Source organism: Cicer arietinum, chromosome 3 (assembly GCF_000331145.2).
Source record: "Cicer arietinum cultivar CDC Frontier isolate Library 1 chromosome 3, Cicar.CDCFrontier_v2.0, whole genome shotgun sequence".
Classification (NCBI taxonomy): Eukaryota; Viridiplantae; Streptophyta; class Magnoliopsida; order Fabales; family Fabaceae; genus Cicer; species Cicer arietinum.
The window spans coordinates 55,844,481-55,864,402 of NC_021162.2; the positions used below are offsets into that span (position 1 = coordinate 55,844,481).

At 28.0% G+C, this 19,922-nt stretch overlaps 1 protein-coding gene and 2 long non-coding RNA genes across 4 annotated transcripts; 2 read left to right on the top strand and 1 right to left on the bottom strand.

The window, feature by feature from the left end:
* Positions 1-1,896: 1,896 nt before the first annotated feature.
* On the bottom strand, positions 1,897-4,810 carry LOC101496287 (uncharacterized). The gene is made up of 3 exons (XR_001143495.3): positions 4,507-4,810; positions 2,892-3,147; positions 1,897-2,299 (listed from the first exon to the last, which is right to left on the bottom strand). It is a non-coding gene; the product is annotated as an uncharacterized lncRNA (long non-coding RNA).
* On the top strand, positions 3,634-5,353 carry LOC105851778 (uncharacterized). Its single transcript, XR_001143494.3, has 2 exons — positions 3,634-4,047; positions 4,180-5,353. It is a non-coding gene; the product is annotated as an uncharacterized lncRNA (long non-coding RNA).
* Positions 5,354-10,733: 5,380 nt separating this feature from the next.
* On the top strand, positions 10,734-15,167 carry LOC101492161 (uncharacterized). Of its 2 annotated transcripts, none has more exons than XM_027332300.2 (3): positions 10,734-11,074; positions 11,933-14,418; positions 14,691-15,167. In XM_027332300.2, exons 2-3 carry the CDS (start codon positions 12,025-12,027, stop codon positions 14,961-14,963), a joined length of 2,667 nt encoding a protein of 888 aa, XP_027188101.1. In that variant the 5' UTR covers positions 10,734-11,074; positions 11,933-12,024; the 3' UTR covers positions 14,964-15,167. The 2 variants fall into 2 exon arrangements, with proteins under 2 accessions (XP_027188101.1, XP_004492386.1); XM_004492329.4 differs by having other exon boundaries at positions 11,947-14,418.
* The last annotated feature ends 4,755 nt before the right edge of the window (positions 15,168-19,922 follow it).

Here is a 19,922-nt window from a genome sequence, read left to right on the forward strand (position 1 = left end):
TATATATATATATCTCACCGTTCTTTTGCAATTTTTCATCTCAAATTTAATTGATTATTATATTCTACCAAAAGTTAATAAGAAATGTTAATGGAGTAAAAAGGACGAAGTAACATGCTAGAAGGATCGATATATAAGTGAATATGAAAGGGATTGGTGGTCTCGTGATAAGGATTAGAGTGAAGAATTTAAAGGAAAATTTTGAATATATATATTTGAAGATTAAGATCATTTTCAATGACATTTTATACAATTTGGAAAGAGAATAGGTTAGATCGATTGACCGGTGTAGTCTATTTTAGGTTCAGGACAAGTTAGATTTTTAGACTTTTCTTTTAAACATATAAGATAAATATTTCTAGAAAAACATACTTACTTAAAAAGGGTCAGGCTACAAACTACATAATAAATCTTTGAAACCTATTAAGCTGACCTATTTAAATAAATATAGGGAAATTGTATTTATCTTTTTTTGAGGTCACCTTAAATGACACTAACACCCCCTCTTGTTCCGAAAAAACACCCGTCTCCCCTATAAATAATATTGTTTTTATTACTATAATTATTATATTAAATTTTTATATTTTTGTTAGATATTCAAATTTTAGTAATTTATGCATATTAACATTCTTTAGTTTTAACATATTTAAATGTATTATTATAAAACAGAATTGAAGTATGATGTGTATAAAGTCAGATTCTTCAAAAATATCATGTTGAATATTAAAATATAATTGAATTTCATTAACATATTACCTCGTTAATCCATTTAAAGATATGTTTCATTACTTATTCCAAAATATTAAATGAAATGGACTTTTAACTAGGCTAACATGCTATACTTAGATCTAAAAAGTAAGTCTATGACAAATCACGGACCAGACTTAGATTTTGAATTTTTGATAGGTCAAACTCATGTCTACCAAAGTCTAGCTCGACCTAACCTATTACCACCCCTACATACTACTTTAGTCTTTGTTTAGTGAATTTTAATTGTAATAATGTTTACTTTTAAGTTTAGATTGTTTGTATTTTGGTGTTTAATATTGCTCCATATTTACTAGTGTGTTGATATTGGGCTTTTCATTGTTGAGCTTATGCATATCCCAACCCTACTAGTAGTTATGTTAGGTATAAATGTTTTTGTTATAGTTCATTTGAGAAATTTTAAATGAAAGTAGAATTGCAATCATTGATTGAAAAGAGTGAGCTACTATTGCTTTCAATGTTTTTGTTTCTCAATGGAAATTCATCACTATATCTTATCATTCATATATTAAATTTTGTGATTGTTCTTACCACTTCTCGTCTCATTACATTTATATGTTTTCTTTCTTTTCTTCGTTGAAGTATTTTCTAAGATTTTCCTTCATTTTCTTAAATTTGTCAAGAATTTACACTAAGCACAAGATCTGATATTGTGCACTCATTTGGACCCACATCATAGAACTAAATAAGTTTTTAGTTCTTATAAAATTTTGAAATTTTATTTTTAGTTCTCATGAAAAAAAACTACATTTTTTAGTCCTACAAAATTATTTGACAAACAACTTTTGTTGTTGTAAAAATAAAATGTGTAATTGTCACTATAAAAAGACAGAGGAGTTGTGGCAACTAAAGCGAGCATATTATGCCATAAAATACCAAAGTGGCATCTCCAAAACCACCATAATATACCAAAGTGGTGTCTCCCATTACGCCATAAATTTGTCTGTCGCTCAAAATAAAATGGTGGTTTTTTTGTAGCCATCGTTTGAACTGCCATTTTAATAGAAGTTTTATCGCTACAAATAATGGCGATTCCAATTCCAACTCTATCCTTTTTGAAAACAAAATCAACTTATTTATATGTCATTCTAAATCATCGTAATAATATACAAATATTGACGTTTCAAACCGCCACAATTCACCACTATGTATTTTATTAATTGAATCGTCAAATTCGCAACAACAAAAGAATTGTCATAATATTTAACTCTAAAATGCAACTATATTTGACAAAACTATTAAACCTATTATTGTGAAAAAAATTAAAAACTAAAGGAAAAATACATTAAGAGCATAACTACTTAATAAATAAATTTGATACAAATATCTTTAGCTATTCCCAAAAATTAAACAAGTCTCAACCTAAAAATGACAAAACCATTCACATGTCATTATCTTAAGCTATTCTTGAAATAAACCAATTTCAAAACATAAAAATAACATAATCAATTCAAGTGTCATTAGAAAGACTTTGATTTCCTCCATGTACATTACTTGCATCCAATTATCTTATTAGGTCCACTTCCTACATCTGACGAATGCAAAAGAAATATAACAATAATATTACTACACTTAATCAATATTAAGATGTAAAACACAAATGATATTAAATGGAGAAATATATATACACACATTCAACTTCCTAGAAAAGTTGCATAAAAAAATAGTAGCAGATCAAACATTATAAGGGAAACACACAACAACACAAGTGATTTTACATAAAAAAATTCTGAAGTTGTTAGCAACAATATTACTCAATAAAAACAAATAAAATAAACAATTATTGAGCTCAATCATCAAGGATGCAACTAAATATGTGTAATTGACTTAGGTTCATGAAGCACAACGCAACAAGTCATCAAGAATGCAAAAAACTTAGGTTCATGAAGCACAATGCAACAAGTCATCAAGAATGCAAAAAAATTAGATTATTCATATGTCTTTCTCTATAACTTAAGATGGTATCAAAACATTGAACCTTTTGACAGATTAAACCATTATCAGTTATAAACACAAACATATATAAAAGAAATATTCACATCAAGAGGATAATTGATAAGCATGGGGAAAATATAGAACATTTTGGTAGCCAAATCTTTACAAAATTTAAATAGTTGATATACCTATTGTGTAGGATTGACAAATGAGGTAGCTAAAGTCCACACAGAGTGTACCACCTTCTTTCGCACAAACGTAGTCAATAAGTACTTTTAAGTGAGCCTCCATAATTGCAAGTTTTTGTTCCACCAATGAAGAACTACCACTTGAAGAACCAAACTTCATACCATGAAGTCGTGTGGTGGTGTGCTTGAAAGCAATAGTAGGAACCACACCCATGTCCATTGCTTGAACACGACCAAGATGCTCTTTTTCAAATATCTTGCCAACAACGTCATTTGGAGAAATTTCATAAGAAATCTTGAGGTTTTCATTTATATGATAGTCAATTTTCTCTAACATACATTACAAATAACCATCAACTAGCATTCATTTCCTATTTTATTACACTATTTAATTACAAAAACATAAAAAATAAAAAACACATTCTTATTTTTGACAAATGTAATCCTCTTTTAAACTATTTTATAATTTAATAAGTGAAGAAATAAAATTTATTTTAATATTAAATAACACCACCCAAAAAACAAAAATCTATTATAATGTAAAATAAATGATATTCATCACCATTTAAATATGTCCGTAATTATTTATATTAATTAGAATTATTATGATTACATGAAATAAAAATCATGAAGATTAGGAACCGGAGAAAAATAAAAGTCCATTCACCACACACACTAATATTACTAAACAAATCTACATTAAATAGCACTATTATTATTATTAAATGAAATACAAATGTGAAACAGCTGGTGGCTTGGCGTGAAGATAGAGAATGCATATTAAGCTATATAGAACGGTATATAGTGTATCACACTAGCAAAATAAACAAATTTCAAAAGGCACAAGTAGCAAGAAGCAGATTTCACACATCAGAAATTACTCACAAACAAAACACTAACCACACATCAAGCATCAAGATGGTCTCAACCAAAACTCAATCACATATAACACAACAAAATTTCACTCTTCAATAATATACCGCTTTAAACAGGACAACAAACATAAAAGAATGAGAAAATATCTTCTTCCGATGCGCGGTGGTGTGCGGATGTACTAGGTTCTCTCGTCCGGTTGTTGTTACAATGGACTTTAAGGTTATGGGTTGATGGGAAAGAATATGATGATAGATCTTTCTTCTGTTTGTTATTCTTTGTGGTAATACTTTATTTCTATTGTTTTTTTTTTTAGAAATAGAAAAAGCAAGAAATGAAAATCTTCCAATTTTTATTTTGTGATTTCTTTTCTGATCAATCCCCCTCTTATTGAATTTTTTGTTTCAATATATAGGCAAAAACGAAGAATGATTGTGTTCACTGTATAAACTTAAGTTCTTGATCAAACAAACTCATACAATTAAGGAAAAAGGGGGTTGGTCTTTTTGGTTGAGTATATCTATTGAGTTCAATTCTAACCATTGAACATAAAACTGAAACTTAGAATTTTTCTAAGTGTTTTTGGAATTCAATTTTAGATGAAATAGAATGCATTAGATCCAGAAGTGTGAACACTAGATGAATGGTTTCTTGACTAGAAACAAGAACATCATAATCTTGTTTTCTTGATTAAAAGCAAGAGAAAAACGTTTACTGGACCAGATGCAGGAACACCATATACCTGATTATTGGACTAGAGGCAATAGAAATCAGAGGCGCGATTGCTGGACCAAAGGCACAATTATTAGAACAAAAGGCAAGAGCAATTAGAGCATGATTTATTGATCAGATGCAGGAACACCAGAGACATGATTTTTTGACCACATGCAATGACCAAAAGCAATATTAATTGACCAGAGGCAGAATTACTATACCAGAAGCAATAACCAAAGCCAGGTTTACTAGACCAGAGGCAACAACAAGAAACAAAGGTAAATGACCAAAGGCAGACTATCAGCGACACTGACTATGTTAGAGTTAAATTTAACCAGAGGCGTTGACTTTTTCCAATGTAGACTTTTTTGCCATATGTGTTTATGTTTTCCAAAAGTTGACTTTTTATTGGATGTTTACTTTTTCCTAGACGTTGACTTTAACCATAACATTGACTTTTTTGGAAGTTGGCTTTTGTCATAATATTGACTTTCACCAGAGACATCTTATCAGAGGCAAGAAGTTCAAATGAAATCTCTAGAGACAAATTATCAGAGGCAACTGGTCAGAGGTAGTTTTGACCAAAAGCTTGATTGCTTCACCAAAGGCAAACTATCCCAAAGTCTGTTTTGCTTCATCAAAGGCAGAATTTCCCAAAGATTCTTCACCAGAGGCAGCCTTTCCCAAAGTATGTTTTACTGCATCAAAGGTAAACTTCAACAAATGCACTGAGAGCATAATTGAATCAGAATCAGATGTAGTCTTGGCAAACCTTCTTGTACCACCAAATGCAGAGGTAGTCTAATGTTTTGTATCATCAGATACAGTGTTTCAGATGCGCTTTTTCATCAGTTTTGAATGCAAAATTTTCATGACTTTTTGACTAAATCATCAGAGGATATATCCTAATATCCTACAACGTTGCTTGTGGTCTAGGAACTGCACACTTAAATAAAATATTAGTGCCTAAAATTATTCCTACTAACTAATTTTGTTATCATCAAAACTAGTAGGATCTTTTGTACTTGAAACCAATAGTGTTCTCACACCAGTGGCTATTGATTCGTGGTCGCTCATAAGTCAAATTTGAGTAATAAAAATGTAACTTAGGGAAACAACTTGAGTCGTATCGCAAAGATTTCTGACAATATTAACCAATTTTATAATCAATAAAAAAAAAAAAAAGTAATGTTGTTTTTTAGTTTCAAAAAATTGTTTTTAAAATAATTTTCAGCCACCAAAGATATTATTGGGTTAAGTGGCGGATGAGGTCACTCTTTTTAAGAAGTTTCACATACTATCCAAAATAGTGCAAGGCTCAACCACGATATCTCCATGATAAATCAGTCCAATTAAAACTGTATTGGTATTCTATTGCACAATAGAAAACTGTTATAAAATAACACCTCAAGATGACTATAAAAGTCACTCTAAAATATGGTACTTCATATCACTCATAAATCATAAGAACTACGACACATAAACCTCTCTAAAACTAAAAGGACAATGGTATTATGACCACTCAAAAAAATCAAAGGGACAAAAAGAAAGGGGATAAGTGACTCGGAAAGGCATCAAGCATAAGAGGGAAAATAGATAAAGTTGGGAACCGCATCCAACTTTGGTATACTTTTTACAAGAGTTTGATACTCTACATATGTAAACTATCCAATGTGGGACTTTAGTATATATAGAGTTGAAATCTACTCAATATATGAAAAAAAATTCAATGTGAAACTTCAAGACAATAAATAAATATCCTAAATCAAATCAAATCAATTTGGTGACGAATGAGATTGATTGAGTTCAAATATCCTAAATTTTAAAAATAAATATCTTAAATATGGTAGCTATAAATCTAAACACTTTCAGTACTTGAACTTTTTAAAAATTATATAATTTTAAGCAAAATAATATATATATATATATATATATATATATATATATATATATATATATATATATATATATTCAAGAGTTGTCGCCCTTTTTTTGTGTGATTTTTTTCATATATATATATATATATATACTTAAGAGTTGTCGCCCTTTGTTTGAGGGATTAGTTTCTACATCTATTGATTTAACACAAAAAAAAAATGATATATAAACAACACAAAAGATGGAAAAATAAATAAAATATGTCATCGATTGGGTTGATGGGTTGGTTTGTTCAAAACAAAACAAGTTTAGGTTGGATAAGTTTCGAGCCAATCTAAAATAGATTTAGGTAAAATTCAGGTTGGATCGCTATATTGATCGGGTTGAGACATTTCCATGTACATTCGTATTCTATAGTGGGTAAGTCTCTCTTATAGCTTACACTTCATCTATATTTGAAAGTTATTTGCAACTAACAATGATAAGTTTTGCTCCCTATAAACAAAAATCCATGGTGTTAATGCTTCTAAACAAGGTATTATGATTGACGCAATGATCAAGGTTAGTTCAACAAAAAATACGGAAACAAATATTAATGCTTCTAAACTCTACTTATATATATTTGCACTTGTTTTTGTTGAATCAACACAAATCAAATCATCATCTTACTAGTAGTGACTAGAGCCGTCAAAAAAGCCTCTCAACTCCAAGGTCCCATTAATTTTTTTTTATTAAATCCCTAATATTAGGCTCCCTATCAAAATAATTTTTTTTAAATCTCGGCCCGTTATTTCATGGAGCTTATAGACACCCAATATTATGTTAATTTTGAGAATTTTTCTTGAAAAATTTTATTTTATTCGAAAAAATAAAAAAGATATATTTTTTCTCAAAAAATTTTGTGAGAAAAATAAATAAATAAATTCTCAAAAAATATCGAGAAAAAAAATTGTAAATCATTTTTTATCGAAAAAAATCAGAAATTTTTTATAGAAAAAGATCAAAAAATAATTTATCGAAAAAAAATCAAAATTTTTTTATCGGTGAAAAAATCGAAAAACTTTATTTCTCAAAAAAAAAAATCGATTCTTTTTTTGAAAAAGTGGGCCTATAGGCCCACTAAGCCCACAAAATTTTATGAGGCTTTTAGTGTGGATGGCTTTCTTTTTTGGAGTCTTTTAAATTATAAATTTTTTTGACCCCTTCAACATATGGGTCGGGGTCAATAATTAGGGAACTTGTCAAATTGACGGTGGTGACATAAATTGTCGTCTCATGTGACATTTATATCCATCTTAACATTGCATATATAATAATATTGCTCCCTTTGTCTCTTAGTATAAAATTCACTTACAAAATTCATGTGCATTAACCAAATAGTTGTAGCAATAAATTGGTTAAAAATGTAATTTTTTTTTACCAAAAAATGTGTTATTTTTTATCATAACAAAGAAAAAAACAAATTTATATTTTTCAATCGTAAATAAATAATTATTTTTCTGTAAAAAAAGTTATGAAAATTTAGAAAGAGTCTTTGATGGAGACCTAATAGGTATTGGGTCCAATTCAAATGAGGCAAAAGAATCAATGGAAGAATTAGAAAATTAATCTTGTTCTTCCACTGAAGTCCAACTAAAAAGAACAAACCTCCAAATTGATCCAATAATGAGTTTTATAATAAGGATAGAATAGTATATAAAAAAACTGACACATAGTATTACTCGTTGATGATACATACATATATTTGCTATTATAATTAATATCAAAATATATTTTTGATCATTTATCATCTTATATAGAATATATGACACTCAATTTAAGAGCTCATGTGGATATCTTCTTCCAAAATAATTGGAGTTAATGTTCATCTTCTTTTCGCTACACTCCAAAAATTAATGGGAAAATAAAATGTTAATTCAAATCCATAATCCAGATTGCAAAACGATTGTGGCCCATTCAATATCTGAATCCTAAAATCCCATTTAAATTATTTTTAACAATCAGGAAAGGAATATGACATGTGGAAGGATTAGAATGAATTCAACAACGTACGATTGTGCATCCCTATTGTGCATCCCTATATTGGTAGGATGGTCGCAGGACAACTCGACATAAAGGATCGTATGGTTCAAATGCTTTTGCATCATTAATTTCCCTTTCTCTTTTTTATGGTGTCATTATTTTAGTTATCAAAAGTCTTTTATTAAATGTATATTTTGAAAAATAAAAATAAAAAGTATTTTTACGAAATAAACGATTACAATGGAAAGAAAATTTAGGTAAACACATGTTAATCATATTTAATTTATGTTTCGTTAATATAATTTTATTATTATTGATCATCCACATGTGCACATCAACTCTCCTTTTTTAATCATGGCAATTCATATATTCTTTTTTCTTTTTACTTTATGTTTTGTATAGTTTAGATTACAATTTATATATTATTTAAATATTTTATATTTGTTAGAGTTACGTGTTTTTCTATTTTATTTTAAAAGATATAATAAAGTTTACCATAATTAAGTTACACATCTGTGAAATTTAAATTCAAATTCAAACCAAGAATTTATATTATATTTATCTATTATTATAGATTTAGCCCATTTCGTATTAGAAGCAATTATATTGAGGTTACGGTGCACCAATTCAAAGTATGTATTTATATTTATTTTCTTTTAATAGTTTTAGTGGTAATCGAACCTACAACTTATAAATTTAATGTTTATCTTTTTTATCACTAAATCAAATGGAATTTGAATTTATTCTCCTTCAAGGACTTGGGGTTCAATGAAAAATGTTTATTTAAAATCACATCACCAATATTTTAACTAGTCACTATAACTTAAAATTATAGATTTGATATATATATACGATTAGAGTAAATTATTTTATGAGTGTATAAAAGTTTTTTTTTACAATATTAGTCGATGGTAATCATTTTATTTCAATCATAATTACTTTTAAATATATATATATATATATATATATAATTATAATTTTTCGATAGTATAAAATTTAGTATGTGTATGAAAATTAATATCTTAAATAAAAAAAATTGGAAACAACTATCAATTTAAAAAGAAAAAAAAAACACTAATAAAATTATGTTACTTCTCTAATTAATTTTATTATCGGATCATTATCGGAGAAGAGAAAATTAATATCATGTTTCAGATTTAAAATTGTGAAAAGAATTGCAAATGAAACATAAGTGTAGTCTAAATAACTAATATCTAACGATGAAGTTAAATCAAAAAATTACTTTGTTATTAATAAAAGGTAGGATACATAATTATAGTTTATGCGTAAAAATACAGAGCAAATATATGTAAGTGATTAAGGCAGAGTCATTAATGTTAAATTCAAAGAATTATTTTGTAATTAAAGAAAATACGAGATATATAATTATAATTGATAGCATAAAAATTTTAGGGCAAATGTTTGTTAATAATAAATATAAAAAAATCAGTGGACAAATATTTATCATATACATAAAAAAATATATGACAAATATTTGTCATTAACAAAAATATTTGTCACTGATAAATATAAAAAAATATGGAACAAATATTTATCAACTGATACAGAAAATAAAATATTTTGTTTGAAATTTGAATGATACACATATAAAGAGTAAACCACAAATTTGTTTCCTCATATTGTAAACGTGTGTCAAAATGCTCTCTCAAATTTTGTTTAGCGTCAATCAAAATACTTCATTAGTTAATGAGCCCTATTAGAATTTAGAACATTGTTGTATCACATAAATGTGGATGTTACGTCATATGAAGAGTTTTGACAATAAATAAACACAGGAAATAAGTCAACTACTCCTTCGTCTCTATTTATTTTCATCTTCAAATTCATAAATCTCTAAATTATGTATCTAGAAAATTAAAACATTCATAAATCGTATAACCCAAACCATTTTTTTTTTATGATTTCAAAGTTTTAAATGCTATAAATCATCTATTTTTGTAGATGCATTTTTAAAAGTTTGTTAACCTCTTTTTATGTTGTTGATGATTTTTTTAATACATTTTTTAACCTATGTTTTTTATGCATTAGAAGTTTAGTGTTTGTATATATGTGGATGAATTTTTTGTTGATGTATTCTTTAGGATGGTTGATAAAATTAGATTGGTTTACTTAGTGTTTGAATACCCGTGTACGGGATTCTTGCTGGTTGATTAAATTAAATAAACAAAATTAGTTGGAAAGGAAGGGGCCCAAATCCAATCCTAACAAAAACATGTACATTCGTGAAAGCAAAACAAGCTCCTTATGGGACCCACATGGTAGACCCATCCCCCGCCAAAACCAGAGAGACACACACTCTCACAGACTGTAACGTAACAAATACAGAATCATCCATCATTATTTGCTTCTTAAACTTTTTTATTATTCCACTATTAACAATAACACATACTCCTTGTATTTATTTTATACGAATATAAGAAAGTATAGAGATTATGATGATGAATGATGAACAATAACGTGGGAAGAAGAATAATAATGATTCATAATACCTCACAACAGTTCCGTCACCGTTCATTTCCACTTCTTCCTCTTTACTTTGCTTCCAACGTTAACTTACTTCATTCATTTTCTCAACTCTTAGGATCTTCCAAACCACTTTCTGTCGTGTCTCTCACAATTTCCATCCATAACAAACTTAACTTACTCCTTTCTTTTTCGCCTTCACTTTTTGCTTGGTAAGTTCTCTTCTTTATTCTTCAGAATACTTTGAATTCTGGGTGTTTTGTATTTTTATAGAAAAAATTAATCTTGTTTTGAAAGGAAAGTTTCTTTTCTTATCATTGCTTTTGGTTTATTGTTTTCATTGTGAATGTGAATTTTATTTTATTTGGTTATGGCAACTTTATTGTGATGTCATATATGAATTGGGTTTCTTTCTTTGCATGTCAGGATATGAATTAATGTTTAATTATTAGTATCCAATTGGGAAACCACGTTTTTTATGGTTAATGAGTTCACTGTTGTTTCAATTTCTGGGATTTCAGAGTTGTTGATATCATCATTTTTTTTATCATTGGATTGAATGTTTTCTAAAGTAAATTATTTCACTTCCATTTATTGTGATGGCTCTCTACATTATTCATTATGGAAATTGTCCAAAATCAAATCCTATGCTTCTAGGAACCATTATGTTTGCAGCCAAAATAGGTTATGTTATGATTCTTTCAACACCAAATGTCATTTAACTGTTGGATATCAGGTAGTAAATTTGTCTCTTTTTTTTTACACACACACTAAGTCTTAGCTCCTATGAATCCCCGACACAAAAATGCACCTGACACGTAGACATCAATAATAAATTAAGAAAATAGAAGTGATTGAATCGGTGTCATATAACACTGAAATGTATTGGACTAAACACACCTTAAAAATGAAGTGTCCGTGTTACATAGATTAACTCTACTTATGCATATACTTTGTTGAATTCATCATTCCATCAAAATTCCTTTTGAAAAATCCTTACAATGCGAATTGTAATATTTGCACCATATTTTATACACTTATTGTTTTACAACTTGCTTACTGATTTAAAGGTCAACATTTCCAGATAAACAATTGGCAAATCAAAGAAAGAAACATGTTTACAGTATGAACTATGAACTTATGAGAAGCAACATCAGAATATATGATACATGTTGAAGATATGTGGTCTGAGTTAGACTTTAGACCTCAGAAAGATAAAGTAAAACTCAAAATCAGCTCAAAGTCAGTTATGCAGAGTGGTGTTTTACCTCAATCCAAATCAAGTTCAAGGAATTCAAATAAGTTGAAAACAAAATCTGTTGTTGAGCCTTGTCAAAAAGCGAAACCGGATACATTAAGAGAGATTCTTAAGCGTGAGAGTGTAAAGGAAAGTTCAACACAACATGAAGAGCTTATCAAGTACATGTCGAATTTGCCAGGTTATCTCAAACGTTCCGATAGAGGTAAAAACATCCAAGAAAAAGCTTTAAATTTCGGTGTACTCGATTGGTCGCGCCTTGAAAAATGGAAGAACAAGCAATCATCATTCAATTGCAGCCAAGAATCATCATCAAGGGCTGCTACAACATCATCATCTTACAATGCTAGAAGGCATAAAAAGCTTAATGATAAAAAAGGTTTGTGTTCTTCAAGTATCAAAGGATCTTATAATGAAACCTTTTATGAAAGTTCCAAATTGTCTTCTCAGAATGTCAAACAATATAGAAATTCCGGTAAAAGGATCGTTGGAGGAGAGCACAGAATGAGATCAATGGAATTTGAGTCCATTGGCAACATTCAGGTAGATAAGTCACTTCAAAAGCAGAAAAGGAATTATTATGATGAAATAAGCTTGCAGGGTATGCAACAGCATAGCCTTAAGAAAAAAGAAAGAAGTTTTAATATCGGTTCGGATAACCGATTTCCATCAATGGAACCAAAAGATAAAGGTGTCTCAATTGGTTCTCAGAAGAAAATGAGTTCCAAGATTAAGATGGATCTGTGGCATGAATCTGATACCGATGTTGATGAAAAGCATTGTCATATCATGCCAAGAGACATTGTTTTGCTTCGTCCACGAAGGTTTCTGCAATCGAATTTCGAAGACTATTTTAACCTTACTCAATCAAAAGCTTCATCCCATGACGTTTTTTCAGAATCAAGCCTTAGTAGTTCATCATATATTTCACTTCCTGAGGAGGCTTACACCGAAAATGCATGTTCAGAAACTATACATTCAAGTGTACTGCCTTCTGTGACAAGTCTTGCCTCTTCTTCTTCGGAAACATCACGAGACAGTATCGATACTGATCTCGATGTTGATTTTCCTTCTGTTCTATCGAAGAAACCCAGTTGCTCGAACAATATGTCTAGTTTCCGATCTGAAGATACTTTCATTGAAAAAGATGTGTTAGACATGAAGCAAAGAAATCGGTGTTCCTTCAATAATATGAAAGAATCAAAAGACAGTGAAAATGCTGAGCTAACAGCTGAGAGGGACTGGAAAAGTTCGTCTGAACGTCAGCTTAGCTTTGGTTTGAATCGGATAGGAAGAAGTTTGAGTTTCAAGGAAGGCCCTACTCTTCCAAAACATAGTTCCATGAAAGTTAGTACAAAGTCTGGTCCATTGATATTTGAATCTTCTAGCAAAGACAAGGTGAATAATGGTCATAAGAGAAGCAAATCCAGCACCTTCATGAGGTTATTAGACCCTATATGGAAGTATAAGGCCTCAAACATACACCATTCATCTGAAAAAGGAAGCACGAATTCGACCGAATTTAGAACAAACAATCTAGACGATGAAAAGAGCAAGGAATCATCAACTAAAGCACTTTTGCAGCTAACAATAAAAAATGGACTACCATTGTTTCATTTTGTGCTCAACACTGAAAGAAAGGTTCTTGCAGCTACCATGAATAGTTTAGCTTCGCCGGAGAAGGACGATGGAAGCTGCTATTTCACATTCTACCTTCTTAATGAAATTAAGAAAAAGAGCGGCAGATGGACAAGTCACCGGAGCAAAGAAAAGAATTGTGGATATGAGTATAATATTGCTGGACAGATGAAAATATCTAGCTCTAGAATCGCTGAATCAAGCGACCGGAACTTCAAGGGACAGCGTTGTATGGTGACAGATTATGTCCTATTCGGGGTCGGAAATGACCGGCTGGATCAAGGACCAACAGAGTTTGTCAAGAGAAAGGAGCTTGCTGCTGCTGTTATTGAGATCCCTTGTGAAAATGCAAATTTTGAAGGACTGATAAGGAAGGAATGCTTGAAGTGCCTTATGGCAGATAAAAGATGCTTTTGCATTTCACAAGAAAATGATGTTTCTTGTAGTAGTGTTACAGTTATACTTCCTGGTGGATTACATGCTTCGCCGAACAAAGGAGAGCCTTCGCCGTTGATTCATCGATGGAAATTGGGTGGATTATGTGACTGTGGAGGTTGGGATGTTGGCTGCAAACTTCTTATTCTCTCTAACCAGGAAACAAGTTCAAATGTTCCAATAAGTTCAAAACCTCACCTTGAAAGATTTCAACTTTTTTCTGAGGTACACTTTTACTTTTCTGCATAAGTCAATGATTAATATACACAAGTTTAATTTTGATACACTGTGAGTGCTTAAGGTCTTACACTGTCACAATCAATGATGCGTGTAACTTTATAAGTAATTATACTTAAAAGTAAAACATATTTAATGATCTAACGGTTGTGACTGATTGACAATACTAATTGTTTATATGAATTAAATTCTATATATAATTGTATATGTATATATTGTGGATATAGCTCCTTTAACATCATTTATGTCATAACTTTCAGGAAGGAGCTGAGGAAGACACACCCTTATTCATTTTGGAGCCATTGAAAGATGGATTCTACTCGGTTGAATTCAGTTCAACAATCACTCATTTACAAGCCTTGTTTATTTCTGTTTCTGTTTTAAGCAGCAAGAAACTACCAAGTTCCTTGGAAATGAATAAGAAGCAAGAGATGAATAAGGAAATAAATTCAAAGAACAATGATGAACTTGAGGAGAAAGTAAGTAAATATTATAAATCAGTTCCACCACTCTCACCTGTTGATAGAGTTTAAAGTGGATGTTTTTCTACCTTCATAGCTATGTGTTATATACCTCTAAGTAGCTGAGGACAGTAAGTGGATTCACTGTGAAATATTTCTCCATTTACTTCCTTTTTCTCTTTATAGTGATTCCACTGTCTTTGTATTATTGTATTAATTGTACAAAGGAACCACTTAAATGGATGAATAAAACCAGTAGTGTTATCTACTGCACAATTTCGTCTTAAATTAAAATTTGGATTGACCTCTAACTCAATCCGATAAAATCAGCTTATATAAATACATGTTCTGGTCATATCAAGCGCACTCTTGTGCCCATAACTAGAATTTCGAGTGTGACTTTAGTGGTTCAATAGCAACTTATGTTATCCTTCTAATACAATGCTTCAACATTCTTCTTTTGTTTCGAATAACATTTATCCTGACATCGAATGTTGTGTTAGATTAATTATCTAATTAATCAATTATGGATTGATATAATCAATAATTATAAGAATTACTACTTTCGTCTCAAAATAATTATCATCTTTATAAAAAAAATATTTGTCGCAATTCTCTTTTAGGTGATAAGGATAAATTAGTAAAATCACAATTCTCTTTCTTTCGATTGTTATTTTTTTTTAATATGTGTGAAATAGTTAAATATAACAAATATTTTAAAACGAAGAGAGTAATAAAATAAATTATGATCAATTATTATTAAGTATTAATTATATAATAAATTATATATGTCTAACTTTTGTTTATAGTATTGTGATCGGTAATACCATTTTATTATAGTCAATGATAAATACTTTTCTTTAATCATTTAGATATTTATTGTCATCTCATTAGACAGTTAAACTCTTAGATGACAATTAAGAGAATTCACTCTCATCTGTATTCTATTAGATATGATGTATCAAATCCAAAAAGTACACAGTGCTTTGATTCATATCATGAACTATTGAATAACAATTAATGTTTTTTTTTACTAAATAACAATTAACGTATATTATTAAATCATTCATTTTATTCATTAATATTTTTGTGATAACTTCAATTTCCTATTATTTATGTATCGATCCATAAAACTTAAGTTGAGTACCGCCACCAAAATTGTGTTTCTTGTGCCAAAGGCCTTTTGAACTTTAAAGCAATTTACAAACTTGGCCTTGTGCAAAAGTTCTATTAATCTCTTTAACCAATTTTCCTAAAAGTTTAAACAGTACTTATACCACCTAGCTTGAAAGGATAATGATCTCCTATTTGCTTGGTAGAGAATCCATTTCCGCTTGCTTGATGGTTGTATTCAGACCATCTTAAAGTCATGTACTTTAACTTTACTATATTTTTATATTTATATGGAGTGTTATGTCTTAATATTATTGTTTATGATAGATGCGCACATATTTATATGAAATATAATTGATACTAAAAAATGTATTCAAAGTTATAAAATTAAAGAAAAATTATTAGGGTTTAAACATAAAAACTCAAAATTTTACGAGAATTAAAAACATATTGAAATCTATTTAACACTTTTTTTTTTATCAAATCCAATTTAATACTTGGACAAAACTCAAAATTTTAAAAGAATTGGGGTCATGTAATGGTTATTATGAACTTGTGGCATTTCATATTAAGAGAGTCAACCTTGGCCAAACTTTGCCCACAAACTGTCCTTTGATCTACTATTAAAATGTTAGAAAATTTTATCATATCTTCACTTACACTCATATTTCCACATTTTTATATAAACTATTTATTTTATTTTATTTTTTAAACAAAAAATAATTGTCTCATATCACCATCTTTAATCTTTAATTGTGCTTCACAAAATTTAAGGTTTGAACTTTTCAAAACACAAATGTTTATCAAAAAATTTAATTAAAATTTTCTGATGTTTTAAAAAATTTAAGTTTAAATTTTAGTTAAAAAAATTATATTTCAAAAAACTTAAACTAAATTTTCATGTACGCACAACTTTACAATGTTTAAGTTATGAAAATATTTGTGTGTTAAGAAACGTTTCAAAAAAATTTCAGTTTTACAATTATTTTTGTTTATATTTAAAAAAACAATTGTGTTTTAAAAAATTCAAACTTCAAATTTTTTAGAATATATTTTGATTCCGAAAAGCTTAAATTAAACTTTTCAGTACACACTTTAATAATCTATGTTTTTAGAGAAAAAAAAATTAATGTACCTAGAAACTTTTCAAAAAATATATGATTTTTAAATTGTGATTTTCAATTTGTTTTTTTTTTAAAAAAAAAAAGACAAAATGGGGTTTCGATTAAAATGCGGGGGAAGGTAAAATCAGGCTCGGACAGATGCCTGGGCAACCTAGATCCTTGATCCTTGTATAGGGTCCCAAAATGACTAAAGCCTCAATATTTTTTTTACTTATAATAATAATAACATATTGATTAAAAAAAATCTATAACATAAAAAAGAAACCACTGAAGTTCAATAAGATTGTATTTATTGTAGAAGAAATGATTCATTACATCGGACTTTATTAAATTTTAAAAGAATTTTTAATTAGAGAATGAGATCACAAAGAGAAATTATTATAAGAGACTATTCATAATTAAAAAGTTTGTTTCGACAAAAAAATAATTAACAATATTGTTACTTATTTTTTCTTTTTATATGTTATTTGATAATAATTTTAAAAATTATGAGATGTCATTATGTTTATATTTTAAAAAGAGTGATTAAGTAAGTTTAAATAAAAATATATGTCATTTATTTTGATTCATTTTAGCACTTAAACCATAATCCTAGACATACCCAATGCGTCTCTTTAGTAATACGAGTTTGACATTATAATTTTAAGAGATTAAATTCAAATTTAGTATGAGACATATGTAAAATAGCTTTGTTATCATTATTAATAAAGAAATAAAATTCTTGTCTAATATTTTAAAAAAAAAAAAACACTATCAGGTGTAGAAAAATAAAGTACAAATTGTACTCCCTTTTTATATCTTTCTTATAAGACATTCCATCAAAATTTATCTCATTTTTATAAGACCTTCCATCAAAACTTATGCATATTAATTAAAGTTGTTATAGTAATAAATTTATTTAAAAAGTGTGTTATTTTTCATATATACCCATACAATTACTACTATAATAAGAGGGGAAAAAAGTACGTCTTCTAATTTGTAAATAGAGTCTTATAAATTAGCCATAAAATGAGCATTAAAATTTTAGCAACACGTGTCTTAAGCGCTTCTAAAATACATAATTTTAGTATTTAATACTATTATTATATCAATTAATAGTTAATATATTATCGAATTTTAAAATTGTGTTTATAACCAAGCACAGTTCAACTTTTGAACTTTAAAATGTACCTCAATTCGGTGAATGATTAGTTTAATTTTAAAAATATTAAATAATAAAATTGAAATAAAATAATAGATTAAATTACACATGCAATCTAAAAACTTAATTTTAATTAACGTTTTAGTTTTGTTTTAATTTAATTTTTTTTAATTATATATGACAATTTGATATTTTATGTTTTAAAATATTAACAATGTTATATTTTTTTTTTTATAAAAATTCAAAAAAATCATCAAAATTTTCAAACAAAACCTATAAAATTAATAATCATCTCCAATATAATACAAACTTCATCAAATGCATAACTCAAATATTCAAATAAACTCATATTTTCATCTCCAACAATATCAAATAAAGAATAAAAATATGAGTTTATTTAAAGATTTAAGTTATGAATTTGATTAAATTTGTATTTTATTGAAGATGATAATGAATTTTATAGGTTTTGTTTAAAAATTATGATGATTTTTTTGAATTTTTATAAAATAAAAAAATACCAATTCAAGAAAAAAAATAAAAAATTAAAATATTAACTGAAATTAAATTAAAGAACGTAGATACAATTTAGCATAAATAATATTATATTAAAGAATTATTTTATTTTATTTGAATTTTTTATAAATGAATTCTTATAATAAGACGGAATTGAGTATATAATTTTTGGGTAATGACTATGTGAGTGTATTCATAGATGCTATCGATTTTTTGCTTATAAAAACAAATAGATGCTATCATATCTTGACTTGGTTTGAATTTGAATTTTGAAGGGATCTCAACCACCAATCGCAAAAGCCGCACACATGAAAATTTTGATTTTGAAAAAACACACATGATTAATTTCAATTCAAATAATGAAAAGCCAAGTGTGGGGGCTTTGACCAAATGACCCTTTGACGTTGTCAATTATCTCGTGAAGTGACCAAAGCGAGAACATGTGCTACAATTTTTTAATATTTTCTTCTTGTAATCCTAAGATATTTTTTGTAAATTTAATTGATTTAATATATAATGGCATTGAAAAAATAAGACAAGTGGTTGCTTTGGAAACGTGGACAGCTTAAGAGAATGAATGTACTCTGTTTTTTTTTCGACGATGATTGTGTTTCCCTATTATCAAAAAAAGAAGTTCGTGTTGTAACACTTTTATCTAACAAACGGTACTCAATCGTTTATACTAATAGAAATTATATCATTAATAATATAATTTAAAACTATTAAAAATAAAAAAAAATGTATATACAAATAAATTTATATTATTAAGTTATTATATAATGTTTATAATTATAACAAAATTTATAAATATGACAAAAATAAAGTGTTCGAAATATCATATTATCAAACTTACAGTTTTAGAAATGTCAAAGTTATTTATTGAATTTACATTTATAACAACGTCAATTTAAAATCAAATAACACCGCAGCAAATTAGAAAACTAAAACAATACCGTAACAAAACGGCAGAAACTAAAACAAAGTTGTAATAAGACGACAACATCTTTTTTAAAAAAAAAAACTAAATAAACTAAATACGAGTGTAAATCACTCGTTTGAATAAAAGAAATTTAAAAAGAAAAATAACTTAAATAAGTGATTTTTAATAAAAATTAATCATAAAATATGTAACTAATATAT

Bases quoted from the DNA above. Each gene is read 5' to 3' on its own strand.
- LOC101492161 (XM_027332300.2), top strand. From the start codon at position 12,025: ATGATACATGTTGAAGATATGTGGTCTGAGTTAGACTTTAGACCTCAG. The intron at 14,419-14,690 runs GTACACTTTTAC...CATAACTTTCAG, and splicing joins GATTTCAACTTTTTTCTGAG to GAAGGAGCTGAGGAAGACAC.